Raw genomic sequence first — 20564 nt, 5'->3', positions numbered from 1 at the left:
TTTACATTCATCCTATTGTATTTCATTTCATTGCAATGATTACAATTCCATTCAACAGCATTTGCTTCCATTCCCTCTGCTTTTTTCTTTTTCTTTTTTTTTTTTATGTACACCAAAGCACTCAGGAATATACAACCATTTAACCAACCAAAGGGCACACCCTGCAAGCTTGCACCCTGGCTGTCAGCACACAGCCCCTCTCCCTCCTTGAGTCCAGGGTCCCCAGCCACTCCATCTTTCCACATCATCGTCTCTGCCTCCATCTCTGGTGTTACTGCTTCTCTGGATAGTGTCCTACACTCCGCTCTTCTCCCTTGATGGTCCCAGGGTCCTCCGCTCCTGGACTGCAAGATCAACCACTCCCCTTCTTTAAAAACAAGCACTCTTGTGAGAAGGGAGATTAGGCCCAGCCTCACATCTTAAGTCTTCATGCTTGGAATGTGAACCATGAAAGGCCATGGCAGGGAATCAATACGTCTTAATGGCCTGCTTGATAAACTTCAGACTGAAGAAATTGACAGAATTCTTCAATTTCGTCATCACTGACATTAGTGGTTGGTGCATAAATTTGAATAATAGTGGTATTAACTGGTCTTTCTTGTAGGTGTATGGATAATATCCTATCACAGACAGTGTTGTACTTCAAGACAGTTCTTGATATGTTGTTTTTGATGATAAATGGGATGTCGTTCTTCAATTTGTTATTCCAAGCATAGTAAACTATGTGATTGTCAGATTTAAAATGGCCAATACTGTCCATTTCAGTTCACTAATGCCTAGGGCATTGATGATTATGCATTCCATTTCATTTTTGACAATTTCCAATTTTCCTAAGTTCATCCTTAGTAGGTTCCAAAGGTTTTGCTCTATTCGCGTTATCACGGTCAACTCTACTTTGAGGAGGTGGCTCTTCCTCATTCTTACTTTGAGTGTCTTCCAACCTGAGGAGCTCATCTTCCGGCACTATATCTGACAATCTTTTGGTGCTCTTCATCATGTTACAATAGACAATATTTTGGTGCTGACAGTGTTCCACTGCTATTCATAAAGTTTTCAAAGACAAAATATTCAGAAGTAGTTTGTCTCTTCTTCTTCCTAGTCTGTTTTTGTCTGGAAGCTCAGCTGAAAGCTGTCCACTGTGGGTGACCCCAGTATTTAAGATACCCATGGTATAGCTTCTAGAATCACAGTAACACGCAAGCAGCCACAGTACAACAAACTGACATTAAGTTTGTTCTGACTCCTGGTAATCCCAGGTGTTACAGAGTAGAATTACTGCATGTGGTATCCTTAGCTGTAATCTTTACAGAAGCAGACTGACATGCTTTTTCTGGGTACTGCTCAGTATGTTCAAATTACCAAACTTTAGGTTTGTAAAGAGCAACCCATTTATATCACTCAGAGATCTTCATAAAAAGAAGCAATCCAAAAGAACTACAACAATTCCTTGGCCCCAAACACAAACGTATTGCTATTAAGTTGATTATGACTCAGGGTACTTAGAGTGGAACTGCCCCACAGAGTTTCCAAGGCTGTAATATTTTTGGAAGCAGACTATCATACCACATCTTTCTCCCATGAAGAACCTGCTGACCTTGTGATGAGCATCTGAGGACTTAACCACTGCACCACCAAGGTTCCTTCATTCCTTGGCAATGACCTGTAATGTGCCTTGTATTTATGGGCTGTATTTATATTCCAGGTTACAACAGGAGAAAAGTCTTCTACCTTCTTAGTTATTCCTTTGATCTACCTAGAAGCTGCGGCTTATTCCTTCCATCTTATACCCTTCCTTTGTCCCATCTGATACCCTCCCTTCTTCCTGTATCCTTAATTTCTGTCTTCTGTACTACTGCTCTCAACAGTCCTTGTTGCTGATGTTGTGGCAAAGTGCCACTGAGTAGGTTCTGACCCATAGTAACCCTGTATAGCGTTTCCGAGGAGCAGCTGGTGAGCTTGAACCACCGACCTTGCGGTTGAAACCAACTTTACAGTTCAGCGCATTAACCTGCAGCTCCACAACAGTCCTTACCATCCTAAAATAATTTTTGTTGTTGTTGATGTTAGAAGACAGCTTTTATTCACTTCACCTGTTATGTTGTGTCTAGAGCACAAAGCCAAGTGCAGATTAGGCAATTATCTGGTTAATAGGATCAATATAGACAAGGAGCTCATTCAATAGGCATTTCTGACTGCACACCATGCACAGCTCAGCCCTCCATGCAGTGAGAGGCATAGGATGAGGAGAGAAACACTGCTATTTAGTTTGTAACATGATAAAGGAAACTGGACATCGACACAACCAGCATAATGAACAGTTTATAAGTAAAATAATTTTTTTTTAAACAAAAAAAAGAGAATTCTCCTTTTGATCTAGCCCTTACAGATATTTGAAGTTGTAACAATTAAAAATCTGTTATAGAATAGAATAATAAAACAAATACAGTAGAGTTTGAAAACAGACAAAATACACACAGAATTTGGCATACGAAACAGATGCTCCTCAAAATCTGAAATAAACTCAGAGCTTTCTGTTTACAAAAACCTGCCTTGAAGGGAAACTATTGACCCAGAGCCTATACAACTTGGATTTTACCTGTGCGACTATAGGATAAGCACTGGACTGCTAACCACAATGCCAGTGGCTCAAATTTATCAGCTGCTTCTCAGAAACCCTATAGAGGGTCTATGAGTAGGAACCAACTCAACGGGACTAACAACACAACAAATCTGGGGAAATACTCCTCTAGCCTTTCTGTGTCACTTACCAAACCCATTAACCCTGAGTCGATTCCACCTCATAGTGATCCTATGTAGGGTTTCTGAGACATTTTCACAGTAACAGAAAGCTTCATTTTTCTCCAGGCTGGTAGGCTTGCACTACTGACGTTATGGTTAGTTGTTGTTGTTGTTAAGTGCCGTTGAGTCGGTTCCGCCCATAGCGACCCTCTATAGGGTTAGTAGCCCAGCATTTATCCTAAAGCATCACCAAGGCTCCTTTCTGTCTCACTTTTTTGTTGCTAGGTGCCATCCAGTCAGTTATGACTCATAGTGACTCTGCATAGAGTTTTTGAGGAGCAATGGTGGGTTTCAATGGCTGGCCTTGTGGTCTGAAGTCCAGTGTTGATCCTTATAGCACCATAGCAGGAGTCCTTGTAACGGTACCAGCCTACTGAATGACTGACACCTAACTGTTGCTTTTGTTAAGTGCTGTCCAGTCAATTCTAGCAACCCTGTTTGAATTTCGGAAGAGTGGTGTGTAGAGGTAGCTTTGAAGTGCACAAAACTATGTAATACTCTCCCGACTCTCCAGTACACACACACACACACACACACACTTTATCATATGAATCAGATTCTTATATAATAAAAGATTATATCTAAAAGAATTGCAAGTCTCCGATCTTACATAAGGAACCACTAAAGAGCTCTTCTAGCATAGTGGTTACGAATCAGGCTGCTACCCTCAGGGTCAGCAGTTCGAAACTACCAGCTGTTCCACAGGAGAAAGAGGAGGCTTTCTGCTCCCGTAAAGATTTACAGCCTTGGAAACCCTGTACAGGGCCACTATGAGTCGGAACCAACTCCCCGGCACATAACAACAACAAAAGGGAAATTAGTCCTGGTGTGGCACTGTGGATTAATACAATGGATTGCAAGGTGTTTGAAATGCACGGTAAGTGGTTCAAGTTCAACCAGTCACTCCTCAGAAACCCTATATAGGGTCACTATGAGTCAGAACTGACTCAACAACATTTAACAACAACACAGGGAAATTAGAAGGAGCACTTTTGTGGCAGCGGGTTAGTACTTGGCTACTTAATGAAAGATCATTGGTCCAAACCCACAAACCTCATCAGGGCAGAAAGATGTTGCAGTCCACTTCTGTAAATATTTATAAAATTGGAAACTGTATGAGGCAGTTCTAAAGTGTCCTATAGGGTTGCTATGAGTTGGAATCAACTTAATGACAAGGGGTTTGGTTTTAGTAGGGATCCTCAAAGACAACAGACAACAGAAGAGGATCATTTATCCCTTTTTCCTAGTCTGGAAGCTCCGTCCATCATGGGTGACCCCTGCTGGTATTTATGTGATAGTTTTCAGCATCACAGCAACATGCAAGCCAGCACAGTATGATAAAGTGACAGATGTGTGGGGAATGACAACAGGTAAGGCAAAAAAAGGGCACTAGAAAAAAGTTTAGACTCTAGCATCATAGTTATTGCTGCTGTGTCCCGTGGAGTCGGTTCCGACTCATAGTGACCCAGTACAGGGTTTCCAAGGCTGTATATGTTTATGGGAGCAGAAAGCCTCATCTTTCTCCCACCGAACAGCTGGCAGTTTCCAACTGCTGACCTTGCGGTTCACAGTCTGATTCGTAACCTCTGGTAGCGTAGTGGTTATGAATTGGGCTGCGAACCTTAAGGTCAGCAGTTCAAAACTACCAGTGGCTCCGCAGGAGAAAGATGAGGCTTTCTTTTCCCGTAAAGATTTACAGCCTCGGAAACCCTGTATAGGGTCGCTATGGGTCGGAACCGACTTGACGGCACACAACAACGCTACCAGAACACCATAGTTACAGTAAATAATAAACACAGACTAACTCCTAGTCTGGTGTGGTGCTGTGTGGATTAAAGCACTGGACTGCAAGGTTGGTTTGAACCACAAGGTTGGCGGTTCAAGCTTACCAGCTGTCCTTGAAACCCTATACTATGAATCAGCACTGACTCAATGGCACTTAACAACAACTTCTAGCCAGATAAAGCTTCACACTAAAGTCTATTACATCAGTTCTTTTTACCTAATATCTCATGCCTGATTGTAAATACATATCTATATACACATACATACATACACACACACACATATATATACCATTGTAAAAGTAAAAATAATAAAACAAAACCAAAAGCAGCCTGAGCCAAGTATCAGAACTAGACTTGGGATGCTGGGATTGCAGAGAATTTGGAATGATCATACCTGGAATTTATGACAATTATGCTTAATTTTGGGAGAAAGATGAGGCTGTCTCAGAAACCCTAAATAGCATCACTATGAGTTGCAATCAACTGGATGGTAGTTTTTTATTGTTTATGATTTATATGCCTGACCCCAAGCCCTGATATTTTTCATAAGTATATGAAAGCTGGACAATGAATAAGGAAGACTTAAGAAGAATTAAACACCAAGTTAAATAATAGCCGGAAATCTATACCTGAAAATCTATACCTAGGCATATCATATTCAGACTTCAAGACATAAAAGACAAACAAAAACAAAATTTTGAGGGAAAGAAAAAAAGTCAGAGAGGGGAAAATTTCTTACTTATAAAGGAACTGGTGTGGCGTTGTGAGCTAATGCGTCAGACTGCAAAGTCATTTGAACTGCAAGGTCAGTGGTTCAAGCTCACCAGCTGCTCCTTGAAAACCCTATACAGGGTCACTATGGGTTAGAATAAACTCAATGGCACTTAACAACGGAACTAGGAAAATAATTGTATAGGATATCTCTTTAAGAAATCATGTAAGAAAGAAGAAAATGGAGCACACTATTTAACGTATCCCTTAGGTGATGCTACATCTGCAAATGAACATGTTTCTAACATGGGATGAAAAAAACAAATAGCAAAGACCAAGAAAGAATTTTGTGTGGAACTGAAGCATATGATTAAATTTACATATACATACATTTAAGAAAATGGACATACTGAATAGCAAAGTTTTAAAAAAAATTTAATACCACATCTTTCAGAAGCAACAATCCCCATTTAGTCAATAAATGGAAATTCAGAGGCTCACTAGCCAAGCTCAGTCTCAGCCCTTCTAACATTCAGTATAACTCCGAGACTACAATGTAATTTGAAAATTTCTCTGAAGTTGCAGAACCTTTGTGTTGTGAAGTCAAGTCATACTCTTTCTCTTTGTTGTTTTATGAATATATAGACTGATGACACGTTTTAGTAAACGTGGCCTAGCATTAGTGAATTTTTTTTATTCTTGGGTAATCAATTGCAAAAGTCATATTTGTTTTGCTTTGTTCTTTCCAATCAAATATTTGTTATTTTAAAGTGAAAGCTTGGCATCAGGTGATCAGTAATTATTTATGATGATGAATGCAAGAAGAGAAGAAATTAGGTATGACAAATCTCTAAAGTCTTTTTAACACTAAAAAATGTTTTTAGTAATTAATCTGGAAAAAAAAAGTAGCAAGGAGACTAATTTTTTCTTCTTGCAAAAGCTTACAAAAACCCTAGTACTAGGAATAATTTTGTATTAGATAACTCTATTCCCTTAACCTTGAAAAAATGTATATAAGATACACAAAAGTATGTTAACATATAATTGTTGTTGTTAAGTGCCATCAAGTCGGCTCTGACCCACAGCGACCCTATATAGGGTTTCTGAGGAGCAGTTAGTGCGCAAGAACCGCTGATCTAGCAGTTCAAATGGCTTTGCAGTCTGATGCATTATCCCACAGCGCCACCCCAGGACTCCTAACATATAATTGTTGTTGTTGTTAAGTGCTGGTGAGTTGATTCTGACCTATAGCGACCCTGGTGACCTATAGCAGCTGGTGAGCTTGAACCTCTGACTTCGTAGTTCAAATGACTTTGCAGTCTGACGCACTAGCTCACTGTGTCACATAATTGTTGTTGTTGTCAAGTACCCTGGAGTCGGTTCTGACCCATAGTGACCCTGCACAGAGTTTCCGAAGCTGTAAATCTGCACGGAAGCAGAATGCCTCATCTTTCTCCCGCGGAACTGCTGGTAGTTTCCAACTGCTGACCTTGAGGTTGACAGTCTGACTCTTAACCACTGTGCTACTGGCGCTCCATAATAAGAGGACTCAATTCCAAAGTTCAAATATTCAAAGTGCATTTCAAAGAAAAATTATCATATGATGATTGGGAACTTGGCAAACTGGAATTGCTAATTTTTTTAGAGAATATTTGGAACTGGGCAGTCTGATTTCTTCCAGGGGTTAAAAACAAAGTCATGGCCTTTACCCCTTTTCTGAAAACAAATCTGATATCTCACTGCAAAAGTCTGCACACTAAGAAACTTTGGCTGAATTTTGGTAGACACACGAGGTCAAAATCCATTGTACTTCTAATATCACCATACCAAAGTCATAATGATATTACACTTGTGCCCACTTCTTTGTTGCCCTCCCCCCATACCCCAAGGCTAATAATGGGCTACAAAACTAGCAATGGTAATTTGGTCCTGGTGTAGCACCACAGGACAAGCATTGTACTGCTAACTGTAAAGTGTGTGGTTCAAACCCACCAAGTTGCTCCTGGGAAACCTTATTCAGGGTCACTATAAGTCAGAACCAACTCAAGGGCACAATAACAAGGTCCAAGATTGCTTTTAATTAGATTGTGGAGCAGATAGCATGCTGCTAAAAACATAAAGCATAGCTACATATTTACTGTAGCAAAAGAAGTTAAAGTGAGGACCTTAAAAAATCCTGATTACTTAGTACATGAGGTCCAAATGTGACAAAATTCTACCTTTACTTAAGAACCTCCTTCAGTGTGCAACACGTATAAGTGTTTAGTATTGCATAAAGAGAAACTTAACTTTAATTACTGAAGGATTAAAAAATTTAAGTCAGTTGTGACGGAATTCAAGCTTCCTTAAGGAACTTTTTTAAGTTCAAATTTTTAACTTTTTTTTGTTTTTAATTTAAAAAATTCATCCAACTGCTTCACTTTACAGTTTTTTAAATTAAAAGGAAGGTAATTCGGTATTTTCACACGCTCAACAACAGCATAAGTAACTAAAGATAATTTTAGAAAATGCAGAAAAATTGCTGGCTCCAGATTGAATTTGGTGACTTTGGCAGCGTCTGCATGTTAATCACAATGTGACAGATCAGAACTCAAATTCAACTTCTTAAGACTGGACTACATTGGCTGCAAAGACACAAGTCAGGTCAAGACCAAAGAGAAAAACTGTCAAATGTTTCCACTTACAGCAAGGCAAAAGATAACATCTGAGATTCGGGATAAGGATTAGGACCAAGTTTGGGCTGACTCAGGTCAGGAGTCCATGGGGGTCCTGTTGACAAGTTTCCTCTAGCCATGACCTTTGCCCTAGATGGCAAGTGTTCCAAGAGACGCCCATGGGGAGAAATCCAGGGTCCACCAACAGGTGCAGACAGCGTGACCTTTGTGCTAGTTTAGTCTGAGACGGTAGTGCAGAAGCGGCGGGGAGACTGGCCCGCAGCCCCCAGGTGTGGTCCTGTGCGTTTTGCCCACACTCCTCGACCTTCCTCCCCTTATTCCCGCCTGGAGTTCAAGCTCACCCGGGCAGGACATCTTGGCTAGAGGCAGCAACATGCTCACAGCAACCAGGGCTCTCTGTTTCGGACACAAATCAAGGAGGACTGTTCGAATATCGCTGGTAGGGGCGGACCTCTAAGCCGCGAGGGGCGCCATCACCTGCCTGAAGCACCAACACTTCTAGTGAAATTCGCCTCTGGCCAGCTCTAGCTTGTTCCCGCCTCCCAGTAGTTCTGTGCCAGCGCCACTCACGATCAGATGGCTAGAAGATACTTCCGGTTCATATACCAAAGAGGAAAGGGAACCACAAACCAAACTGCTGCACGTCAATTCCGACTCTGAGTTCCTGGCTTTGGGCTGCAAATTGGACCTGAGCTTCTTTATCAGGGAGGCGTGGTGCGGCCGCTATGAGGACCACAAGACCCATAATACAACGTGCGCTCAGTAAAGAGACGAGGAGGAGCGGACAGCATCTTGGGAGTTGTAGTCTTCACTAAGCACCCTCTAAACCAGGCTACGCAGAAGTGGTGCGCTGCCTAAGGTGAATTGGCTGACATCTAATTGGCTGTCCCGAACGATGAACCATCTTCGCGGCCTTGGGCAGAGACTCACATGGAGACAGGGCGGAACTTTAGGAGAGAGGAGGTGGGGCCGCTGGGCTTTGGGCGCGAGCGGTTGAAAGACTGTTGGTGTCGGTTCGGCTGCTCTACTTAGATATAGCTATCCCATCCCTTCTCTATGGCTGAGCATGAAGAGATACGGGCCTCTTCGCCGCCCCCACCGCCTCCTTCCTCTCCGTCTTCGTCAGACACCTCTTCATCATCCTCCCCCGGCGTTCCAGTGAGTCTGGATTGGCAAGTTTCGAGGAGGATCAGCGGCCGTATTGTGGACCCGCTGGAGGAAGTGGAGCTGCAGATTGGAAACGTGAGTGTCGTCTTCGGAAGAAGAACCCGGTCGCCGCGTCTCAGACTTTTTAAAATGAGCCCTGAAAGTGTGAACGCAGGGGGACTCGTCTTTAGACTGTTAGGGAATGAAGGGGTTACCTCTTCGCCCTTCTCGCCTTCTGGTTTTATCATCTTCTGTAACTCGAAACCTGATAGCTCCACAGTAGCGCTAGTGCTGACTTTGCTTCCTCCCCGGCAACCAAGAACTGTTTCAACTGTGCGATTGGTCAGCCTTGCTTCTCATTGTTTACTAGTGGGCCGTGATTTTTCTCCACGGGTTTTAGAGCTCGATGCTCTGGTTGGCTACTTGCCCAGAGTCAGCTGATAAAGCTATTGTGTGCTGCAGGCCCGCCTTGCATTGAGATCAGCTGGGAGGGGGATAGTCGCGGCCCCTTTAGTCTCTAATTGTTGTTGTTGTGCCGTGGAGTCGATTCCAACCCATAGTAACCTTGTATAGGGTTTCCGAGGAACAGCTGGTAAGCTTGAACCGCCAACCTTGAAGTCACTTAATTGTTTATTGGAGGATTCCGCCCTGTGATTAGTCTGGCTGGTTTAGAACCCCCAAAGACTAGCACCGTTTCCTCCCACCCCAACCAACACACACACACCACCTCCTCTTCCCCCTCCCCCCTCAAGAGAGGAGGTCACAGTTTAAGATTTTACGGCCTCTGAGTGGGGCTAGTGAAATAAAGAGCTGTAGGGCATCACTTTCCTGAGAGGGCTTTGTGGAATTGACCAGCGAACCCACCCGCCTGTGCTCATGGGAAATTAGGGAATTAACTCGATTATTTAGTTGTTTAAGAAATACGCTTGGTGGTGTTTTTTGTTTTTAATGACTAAGAATTGCTAATCCAGCTTCTGTATTTGCTGGAGCAGGACTAGTTACAAGTGAACATGTAGAATGAAGTGCTGATAGGTTTTCTAGAAACTCATGTCATGTTGAAGGAGACCTTTGCTTTAAAAGTGAAGTTTTCACAAAGAGTTGGCTAGTCTCTGCATTCTTGTATGTGCGTGTGTGTGATTTTGCTGTATTTGTCAGAGGTCAGTGTATCTGCATTGAGCTATCCAATTTGATGGCCTAATGTGTGCATAGTGAAATTGTTACCAGACTCAGTTTCCTGAGTTATAATTTTAAGGACTCACTGGGTCCCCCACTCATCAGTGAGTTAAGAGTAACAAAGCGAGTGGGTTTGCCATATCAGAATTTTATTACTTGTGACAAGGAGACAGGGAGATAATTCTAAAAGTACTGTTTCCTGGAGGAAAGCTTTTAAGCCTATGGGAGAAAAGGGAGCTATTCAAATGCAGGGCTTTGGGGAGGTGCCACGCGGCGTTATTCATGGAAAGGGCCAATGGACTGGACTCTGCTTTTCGAAGTGGTTCCAGGCATCATAGATGATGTAATTCTGGTGAATATCTGTTCCTTTATAAGCTTTCTAACGGTCTGGGTCAACTGGTGTGCAGAGTTGCTTTCTTGGTGCTTGTTCCTGAATTGGGCTATAGCTAGTTTGCATTGTAGCTGAAAGAAAACATCTGTAAAAAGGAAAAGCTGGCAGGGGATGGGTCAAGGATGTTTTCATTTAGTTGTTTACTGTTCAAAGTGCCCTATGCCTAACTCTTATGAGTAACTGGTTGTTTTTTTCTGAACCTAGCTGATTTAGAATAATGCCCTTGCAACACAAATATCAGTAAGTTATTTATGATGAAGTCCGTTGAAACTAACGATGTTTGTGTTAAGGGTCCCAAACTCATCTTCTTGAGCTAAATGAGACTCTAATATAAAACAAAACAAACCAACAACAAAAAACCCCACACAACTAACTGTCTTGTCATATATTATACGTAATTTTTTTTCTTGTAGGTATAGTTCCTCAAGAAGACCTGGTGTGGCACTGTAGAATAAGCACTGGACTGCTAACTGCATCTGGAAACCTTATGCAGGGTCCGTTTGGGTTGGAACCCACTCAAAGGCATTTAACACAACAACACAGTTCTTCAAAGCTTATATCATATTAAAGAATGTATTAGGTTCTCTGAAAAAACCTGTGTTTTCTTATGAAAATTTGTGCTTTCAAAGGAGTTGTTGTTAAAATGCCTTTGAGTCGGTTCCAACCCATAGTGACCCTGATCAGGGTTTTCCGAGGCTGTTAATCTTTATGGGAGCAGAACGCCTCATCTTTCTCCCACGGAGCAGCGGAGCAGCTGGTAGTTTCGAACTGCTGACCTTGAGGTTCACAGCCCGATTCGTAACCACTACGCTACCAGAGCTCCTTTTTCAAAGGAGAGTAACTTGGAAATTGGATTCAAGGGTTCATACTGTATTTTAGGCTATTTATAAAATGAAACGAGAAGTTAAAAATAAACTTCCCTTTGATTTTCTTATTTTTTTTTCAATTTCAGGCAGCATTTTCATTAACCCAGCTTCTTGAAGCCACATCTGCAGTGTCAGCTCAAGTGGATGAGCTTGCCTTCAAATGTACAGAAAATGCACGTTTCCTTAAAACATGGCGGAACCTCTTAAAAGAAGGCTATGATTCTTTGAAACCGGACAACTGATTTGGCATGCTTAATTAGTTTTAAAAACAATGGTTATGTAATAACTCACTCTTCCTCATCTATAATATTTGTACATGTACACATTAGGGGTAATCTCTTTTCAGTAGTTTTGTATAATCAGAATTTTTTTTTCTTGACTATCTTGATTTATATGACAGTAGAATATTGATATTATTTTTGCTGTTGGACAATATTTGATTACCCTTAAATATTTTCTCTTTAACCTTACATAGAAATCTTTATAACATTAATTTCATCAGTGATTGATTGATGCCATATTGCTACCGATAACAAACTAAGTAAACCATTATTCATTTTTCAAGGGAATTCCAAGAATGACAGAAATGGAAAAACTTTAAAGTTCTGTCTTAATTTTCTGGCTCAGAGGAGAAGGCAATTTTGACAATGATTCTTCCATTAGGCTAAGTTCCCTAGAGCCAGTGACTGTGCTTTATTTACCTGTGTGTCCTTAACACTTAAAGCAGTGTCCTAACACTCACTGAATGGTTGTTGAATAAGAGAATTCACAAACACAATTAAAAACTATTTTTTTCTAATTATTTTTGGCATCACATCTCTAATTGTTTCTCTAAACAGATATGTGAACCAGAAATTCATTGACTTGAAACTGTTAAAAAGCCCCAAAAAACTATGCAGTTTAACTGTTGCTTTTTTAAAATGTATTTTTTGACTTTTTATGATGCTTTTTCTTAAAAGTCTTAAAACTCAAAAATTGTCTGGAAAGAATGCATATATTTTTTCTCTGTTTCTATGATTAACTACTTTTACAGTTAATATTTCATGTATGCTATTTTTATATACTTACTTGGTTATTGTTTTTAAAGTACCCTATCAGATTATGGTTCTGTGCTGTTACTTTGGGAGCTTTGCAAGTTGTGAAATGCTTCTAAAGAAGTTGCTTTGTTTTCAGTGCATCAGATTTAAATGATGTGATGTTTTTGTTACTTGACCTCAGTAACAATACTTTATTTTACTTGTCCTGTATGTTATGTTACTCTTTTTGTTTAGAGGTCTCATTGTTGTTTATTTTTTGGTGATTTGTGTCAATAATTAAGCCAACTAAATAGCTATTATATAACTTCTCTAACGTTTTTAACATGGCATCTTTACCTTTTTTATATATAAAACTATTTATAGATCTATATTCTAAATCCCCATAATGAGGCTATAAAAGGGATGGACAAACAATAGTTTTGTTTAGCATATTATGTTATAGTTCTGGATTAATTTTTTAATGTAAAATTGCACATGTGATTTCTGTACCAAAGAAATGCCTACTTTAATATTAGAAAAGTATTTTTCTTATGTATCTTGAAAATTACAATTTTAAGTGTGCAAAATAAACATTAAAAACAAATTTTATATTCACTTTTTGTTTCATTATTTTTTAAAAAAATATTAAAATATTTCTAATGTGTAGGAAAAGAGAATAAAGAATTATATTTATAGTCCTACATACAGATTTTATAAATTTTAGTATTTAACCCTATTTTCTTCAGCTCCATATATATTTAAGCACAACTGTTAGATGCATGTGACTCCTTCTCTGTTACCTGTTTGATCCCATAGCTTCCCTCTTTCATTATAGATAAGCACTGCCCTAGAGTTGCTATGTAGTCAAGATTGAGTTTTGAAATTTGTAATATAACCTTATAAAATTGTTTATGTTATGGTAGCTAGTTTCCAAGGAGTCTCTGTGTGATGCAAATGGTTAAGTGCTCAGCAACTAACTGAAAGATTGATGGTTTGAACCCATCACAAGCGTCACAGAAGATCTGCTTCCAAAAGGTTACAACAGTGATAAACCTAATGGAGTAGAGTTTCATTCTGCAACACAAGGGTTCACTAGAATCAGTGGCAACTAGTTTGGTGTTTTGTTTTTTTTACAGCTATTCTCTAAGATGTTCCTATTCACTGGTTGCCTTTTCGTATTCATATCATGGATAGTCTCTCATGTTCAATATGGCTGACTTGTGTAAGGAAATTCAGTTCGTGATTTCTTTAGCATGTTTTTCTATTATGCTTGAATACATATTTTCAATACTAGGTAGTCAATTATGTATTTTTCAACTATCTTATGTAGTCTGATTTGTCTTTGCATTTTGGTTATGGTGGTTTCTTGTATAAAGTTTTTAAAATATAATCTTTTATAATATCTTCCATAATAGTTTCTTCTTTGTGGATCATATATAAGAACTATAGTACCCCCTAAATGATTTTCCATTAGTTTGAATTTTTAAAAAATTCAGGTGTTAAGTGTTACTGGAATTTTTGTTCATAGTGTGATCTTGGAATTTTGTTTTACTTATTTTTGCATGCAGGTAAATACTCCTCCAAGTATTATTGTTACCATATAGCTAGAGAAGGGAATAAAACTTTGTTCTTAAAGAACTATGGTTGTATGTTTTGTTCGGCCTGGAGGATACCTAAGGGAACAGCTCAGGGGCTTGCCCTTGTTTTTCTTCCATTTTGGTTTTCTGATTCCAGGTCTTTACACATTTCTTTATAGTACTTTATCATAAAAATTTAGAGTAGTTGTAAGTGCTGTCAAGTCGATTCCCACTCATAGTGACCCTGCATAGGGTTTCGATGGAGTGGCTGGTGAGTTAGAACAGGCAACCTTGCAGATCAAACCCACCTCAGAACTCTCTCAGGGTTGAGCAGTGGCTCTGTAAGATTAGCACTGAACTGTGAACTACCAGGTCAGTGGTTCAAGCCCACCAGTTGCTCTTCCAGAGAACTATGAGCCCTCCCACAAAGATTTGCAGCCTCAGAAACCCTATACTGGGTCGCTATAAGTCAGAACCAACTCAAAGGCACTTAACAACAATAAATACTAGCCACATCTACCTGGAGCAAGGGATAACAGATGGGGCCATCAGCAAACAAATTGAAAACCTAGAGGGAAAAAAGGAGAAATAAGGACATTGTAAGCTCCTTGGTATACCAGAGACTCTTGAACACCACATGCATATCTTGAGCTGGACTCATACTCAGACAAGATCTGAGAAGGCCTTTAGTTTCACCTAAGACTGACAGTTAGGCTCCATGTCAGTAAGAAGTTGGTGCTCCATCATCTTGCAGCTGTGTTTCTCCCTTATGCCTTCAGTGCAGATTGCACTTCTTCCTTCAATACCATCAATTTTTGATTATATGTTCTGATATGATTGAATGTCAAATTAAATGTTTTTGGTATGTGACTCTGTATATTCCTTCCCTATCCTTTTGAAGGAGCTCTGGTAGCGTAGTGGTTACGAATTGGGCTGCGAACCTTAAGGCCAGCAGTTCGAAACTACCAGCTGCTCCGCGGGAGAAAGATGAGGCGTTCTGCTCCCGTAAAGATTTACAGCCTCGGAAACCCTGTACAGGGTCGCTATGGGTCGGAACTGACTCGACGGCACTTAGCAACAATCCTTTTGATGCTTCCTGCATCATTTAATATTTTGCCCATTGATCCTTCAATATTGCAAGTCGAGTTTTGATTTTTTTTTTCTTTCAGTTGTTTAAGCTTGAGAAATTTGGACCATTTTCTTCCCTTTTGGTGTTCCGATTCCAGGTCTTTACACATTTCTTTATAATACTTTATCATAAAAATTTAGAGTAGTTGTTGTAAGTGCTGTCAAGTCAATTCCCACTAATAGTGACCCTGCATAGGGTTTCGAAGGAGTTAACCTTGCAGTTCAAACCGACCTTGCTGTCCAGTGCTTATTTTACAGCACCACAGTAGGAATTAGAGGTACAAAAACTAGATAGAACATTATTGTAAATAGTTTAATGCGATACAATGTTTGACCAAATTAAGGTATTGAGAATCAGGAGGAAGAGAAATAGCTATACTTGAACTGCTTAAGGTTGTGGCACTGTGGGATAATGCGCTGGATAGCAAGGTTGGTTTAAACCACAAGGTCGGTGGCTCAAGCTCACCAGCCACTCCTTGGAAACCCTGTATAGGGTCACTGTGAGTCAGAACCATTTGATGGCATTTAACAACCAGGACTTGAATCGAAGGAGGAATGGGTAATTTGATATAGTGAGTACGAGAATAGTCAATGATGACTCAGATTTCTACCTGGGGCATTGTGTGCCATTTACCAAGACAGTTTAGAGGATGAGAATTAGGTTTGAGAATCCAGTTCCATTAGTAATCATGACCTTAAAGAACCAGTAAAATAACCAAGAGAACAATTTAAGGGAGAGAACCAAGTTAAAATACAACTATGGGAATCATCTGTATATGTATTGTTGTTAAGTGCTGTCAAGTCAGTTCCGACTCATAGCGATCCTGCATAGGCTTTCTGAGGGCGGCTGGTGAGCTTGAACCGCCGTCCTTGTGGCTCAAAATGACCTTGCAATCCAGTGCATTAAGCCACAGCACCACACCAAATGTAGAAACTAAAGCATAAGGGCAGTAATGAGATTTTCAGAGTCTTTAGATAAGAGTTTAAGAAGAGACACAATGATAGTAAATAAGGTTTCCAGTGAAAATTTTAATTTCAAAACAGATGCATTCTGGTAAAAGTAACATTCATGAAATAATGAAGTGTGGAGACCTGGAGTTACAAAGCAAAAAGTGAAGAACGTGCTCAGTACTTTCCAAGCTAAAAGAACTGCAGGAAAAATTCAAAACTCTAGTTGCGATAATGAAGGATTCTATGGGTAAAATCCACCGCTTGTCTGTCAGTTTGTCATACTGTGGTGGCTTGTGTATTGCTATGATGCTGGAAGCTGTGCCATTTGTGTTTTAAATACCAGCGGGGTCATCCATGGTGGATGGTTTTAGTGGCACCTCTGAAGCTAAGAATAGGAAAAAGGAGAGGTGGATTACTTCTGATAGGTTAGCCACTGAAAACCCTATGAATAGCAGTGGAACATTGTCTAATACAGTGCTGTAAGGTTAGCCTCTCAGGTTGGAAGGTATTTAAACGTGACTGGGGAAGAACTGTCCATGACCTTAATGACATGGATGAGGCAAAGCTTCATTTGCTAACAGGGCAAAACTCAAAATGAGAAGAAGTAACTGCAAACATCTATTAATAATTGGAACATGGAATGCTGGAGAATCAGCATAAAACAGGAAGACCCCAAAGAGATGGATTGACACACGGGCAGGAACATGGATTCAGATAATATTTATTGGGCTCATGCAAGACTGGGCAGTGTTTTGTTCTGTTGTGTGTAGGGTCACTATGAATCAGACTGACTAGATGGCATCTAACAATTGTTGTTAAGTGCTGTCGAGTTGCTTCCGACCCATAGCTATCCTGAACAGGGTTTCCAAGGCTGTAAATCTTTACAGGAGCGGAAATCTTTATCTTTCTCCCACGGAAGAGCTGGTAGTTTCGAACTGCTGACCTTGAAGTTCGCAGCCTGATTTGTAACCACTATACTACCAATAACAGTGGCAAAATATTGAATGGTGCAGGAAGCATCAACGAAGATGGAAGGAATATACAGAATCCCTGTCCCAAAAAGAATTGATCAGTGTTTAATCATTTCAGGAGGTGGCATATGATCAAGAATTGATGGTATAGAAGCAAGAGGTCCAAGCTTAATTGAAGACATTGGGAAAAAGCAAGACTCTAGGAATTGATGCAATATCAACTGAGATCTTTCAACAAACAGATGAAATGCTGGAAGCACTCATTCAGCTTTGCCAAGAAATGTAGAAGACAGCTACCTAGCTTCCCCAGTCATAGTTAGCTGCCTAACTGACTGGAAGAGATCCATATTTATGCCCATTCAACAGAATACAGAACTTATTGAAAAAGAGCCCGATTCGTAACCACTACGCTACCAGAGCTCCTTCATTATTATCACAGACAAGAAAAAATTTGGAAGATAATTCAAAGGTGGTTCTAGCAGTGTATTGACAGGAAACTGCCAGGAATTAAAGCCGGATTCAGAAGAAGACATAGAACAAGGGATATCACTGCTGATGTCAGATGGATCTTGGCTAAAAAAACAGAATGCCGGAAAGAGGTTTTCCTGTGTTTTATCAGCTATGCAAAACAAATTATGTGTGGAGCAAAACGAATTATGAATAATATTGTGAAAAATGGGAATTTCAGAGCACTTAATTATTGTCATGTAGAATATGTACATAGACCAAGAGACAGTCTTTCAAACAGAACAAGGGGTTACCACCTGGTTTAAAATCGTTAACAACCTGAAATATGCAGATGACACAACCTTTCTTGCTGAAAAAAAAAAGAGTAATTCAAGCACTTACTGATGAAGATAAAAACTATAGTCTTTAGTATGGATTATACCTCAACATAAAGACAACAAAAATCCTCACAAATGGGTAAATAAACAATATCATGTAAACAGAAAAGATTGAAGTCGTCAAGGATTTAATTTTACTTGGACCTATAATCAATGCTCATGGAAGCAGCACTCAAGAAATCAAATGATGTATTGGGTAAATCTGCAAAATATCTTTTAAAAAATGTTAAACAGTAAAGCTGTCACTCTGAGAGCTAAGGTGTACCTGATCTAAGCCAGAGTATTTTCAATAGTTTCATATGGATGTGAAAGCTAGACAATAAATAAGGAGGACCTAAGAAGAATGGATGCATTTAAATTATGGTGTTGATGCACAATATTGAAGATTCCATGGACTGCCAAAAAAGAAAAAAAAAAAATCTGGGCTGTGAGACTTATATTATATGGGCTGTAAGACCATATGTTCCTTAGAAGCAAGTATGGCAAACTTTGTGTCATATACTTTGGACATGTTGCCAGGAGGGATCTGTTCCTGGAGAAGGAATTCATGTCTGATACTATAAAGGGTCAGTGAGAAAGAGGAAGACCCTTAAGATGTGTTGACACAGTGGCTGCAACAATAGGCTCAAACATAGCAATAATTATGAGAATGGCACAGAACTAGGCAGTTTTGTTGTTTTGTGTATTGGGTTGCTATGAGTCAGAACCAACTGGAAAGCACCTAACAACATCATTTGCATATTTTGAGATCTCTCACCTAAGTAAGTCACTCTATTCTGTTTTAGTATCAATTCCCTTTTTATTAAATCTACTGAGAAAAATGCCTAGAATTCACCATTCTAGCAGCACATCTTCCTTTCCTCTATGTAGATTGCCTTCAACTTAATTATTGTCAGAGTTGCTTATGGTTTAGTCAAAGCCATTGCTTTGGGAGAGATTATGTATTAGCATGATGAGTATATTTTTAAATTTCAAAACAACTTTGGCCTGACTTAGTAGACTGATTTAACCTAGAGCATGCTCCATGTTTTTTACATACAAAGTTTTTATGGTTTTTTTTTTTTTTTTTAAGTTTATTATTGTGAATTGAGTGATAGTTTACATGGGAGAACATTGATTTTACGCTCATCCTATCATATTTCATTTCATTGCAATGATTACAATCCCCTTAATGCATCATCATTCAATAATATTTACTTATATTCCCTCTGGTTTTGTTTTTGTTTTTTTGTTTTGGATGTACACAAAAAGACTCAGGAATATATAATCATTTAAACAACCAAAGGGTACAGTCTGTAGGCTTGCCTACTGGCTGCCAGTACACAGCCTTTCTCTTTCCATGAGTCTAGAGTCCTCAGCTGCTCTCTCTCTCCATGTCCTCACCTCTGCCTCTATCTCTGATGTTGCTGCTTCTCAGGATAGGGTCCCATATTCTGCTCATGCCCTTCTCCCTTGATGGTCCTAGGGTCTGTCCTCTGTTCCTGGAATGTAAGATTAACTACTCCCCCTTTTTTGTTACAAAACTTAAACCTTTACGGTTGTGACAATCACAATTAGTCATGATAACAGTCACTCACTATTGAATCATAAGAATCTTATCCCATCTCCTATCACCCGATACGTCTAAACAAGACGAAAACTATTCAGTGGGGATTCTACCTTCCCCTTAACACTCTGAAATTAAGCTCCCTCTTGAAAACTTGTAAGCCAGTCACTTTGTACCTTTTTTACCTGTCCCATTTTAGGTAGCCAATGTAAGTTGCCCATCCCTATCAACCCTCTGTACAGAGGGGATAGGAATGATCCTTGATCTGATGATACCATCCCTCTCAGTTGGTATTTTGAGGCACTACATCTATAAGTATAGGTCAAGTTAATCAAATTAGCAATTTATACTTTTTTTCCTTTATCAAAAAAATTTTTTTTATCTGTCTCTAGTTGAGTTCAGATTATCAAGCCATCAAAGGTAGGTCAAAAGGGTACTATTGCAAGTTTGGGCATTCTCACATGCAAAGTTTTTAAGAAAGAAAAACTTTGTATTTGGGTCAACTTAGTACTTCTATTGCATCTTCTATCTAAGCTGGTAAGAGCTAGTCTCACGTAAGTTCCTCAATTATTTGTTAAATTAAGTTAACTAGAACTACTATATTTGGGTGATTCTGTAGGGTAAGTACTGGGCTTCTAACTACAGCGTGGCTGTTCAAACCCACCAAGCAGCTCATTGTTGAGTCAGAACCAACTGACATCACTTAACAACAACAACTGTGTTTGGGAGATTGCAGGGTAGAAGAGTAAATGGAAAGAGTAGGCAGAAAGCCAACCGGCTTCCAGAAAATTATTTTAAAAATAATAAATAATTTGAATACTAAAAAGATTTTCAAATGTATATATAATTTTAAAACTCATTTCTAAGGCCCTTTAACATTGTTGTTGTTAGGTGCCATAGAGTCGGTGCCGACTCATAGCGACCTTATGCACAGCAGAACAAAACACGGCCTGATCCTGGGCCAACCTCACTACTGTTGCCA

At 39.6% G+C, this 20564-nt stretch overlaps 2 protein-coding genes across 2 annotated transcripts in view; one reads left to right on the top strand and one right to left on the bottom strand.

Annotated features, from left to right (window-relative positions):
- The window catches only part of ETFDH (electron-transferring-flavoprotein dehydrogenase), a 66197-nt gene extending 57739 nt beyond the window's left edge, over window positions 1–8458 (bottom strand). The window contains exon 1 of the mRNA XM_006867921.1: window positions 8314–8458. Coding sequence (XP_006867983.1) covers window positions 8314–8347 — 34 coding nt within the window. The 5' untranslated portion in view covers window positions 8348–8458. The remainder of the gene's footprint in view (window positions 1–8313) is intronic.
- A 570-nt stretch (window positions 8459–9028) lies between these two features.
- LOC102827040 (chromosome unknown open reading frame, human C4orf46) lies at window positions 9029–11790 on the top strand. The gene is made up of 2 exons (XM_006867920.1): window positions 9029–9214; window positions 11635–11790. The coding sequence occupies exons 1-2, from the start codon at window positions 9029–9031 to the stop codon at window positions 11788–11790; spliced, it is 342 nt and encodes a 113-aa protein (XP_006867982.1).
- Window positions 11791–20564: the final 8774 nt, after the last annotated feature.

Source organism: Chrysochloris asiatica, unplaced genomic scaffold, assembly GCF_000296735.1.
Source record: "Chrysochloris asiatica unplaced genomic scaffold, ChrAsi1.0 scaffold00112, whole genome shotgun sequence".
Classification (NCBI taxonomy): Eukaryota; Metazoa; Chordata; class Mammalia; order Afrosoricida; family Chrysochloridae; genus Chrysochloris; species Chrysochloris asiatica.
Note: the sequence above shows the minus strand (reverse complement) of the source record. Positions and strands in the feature narration are given on the sequence as shown.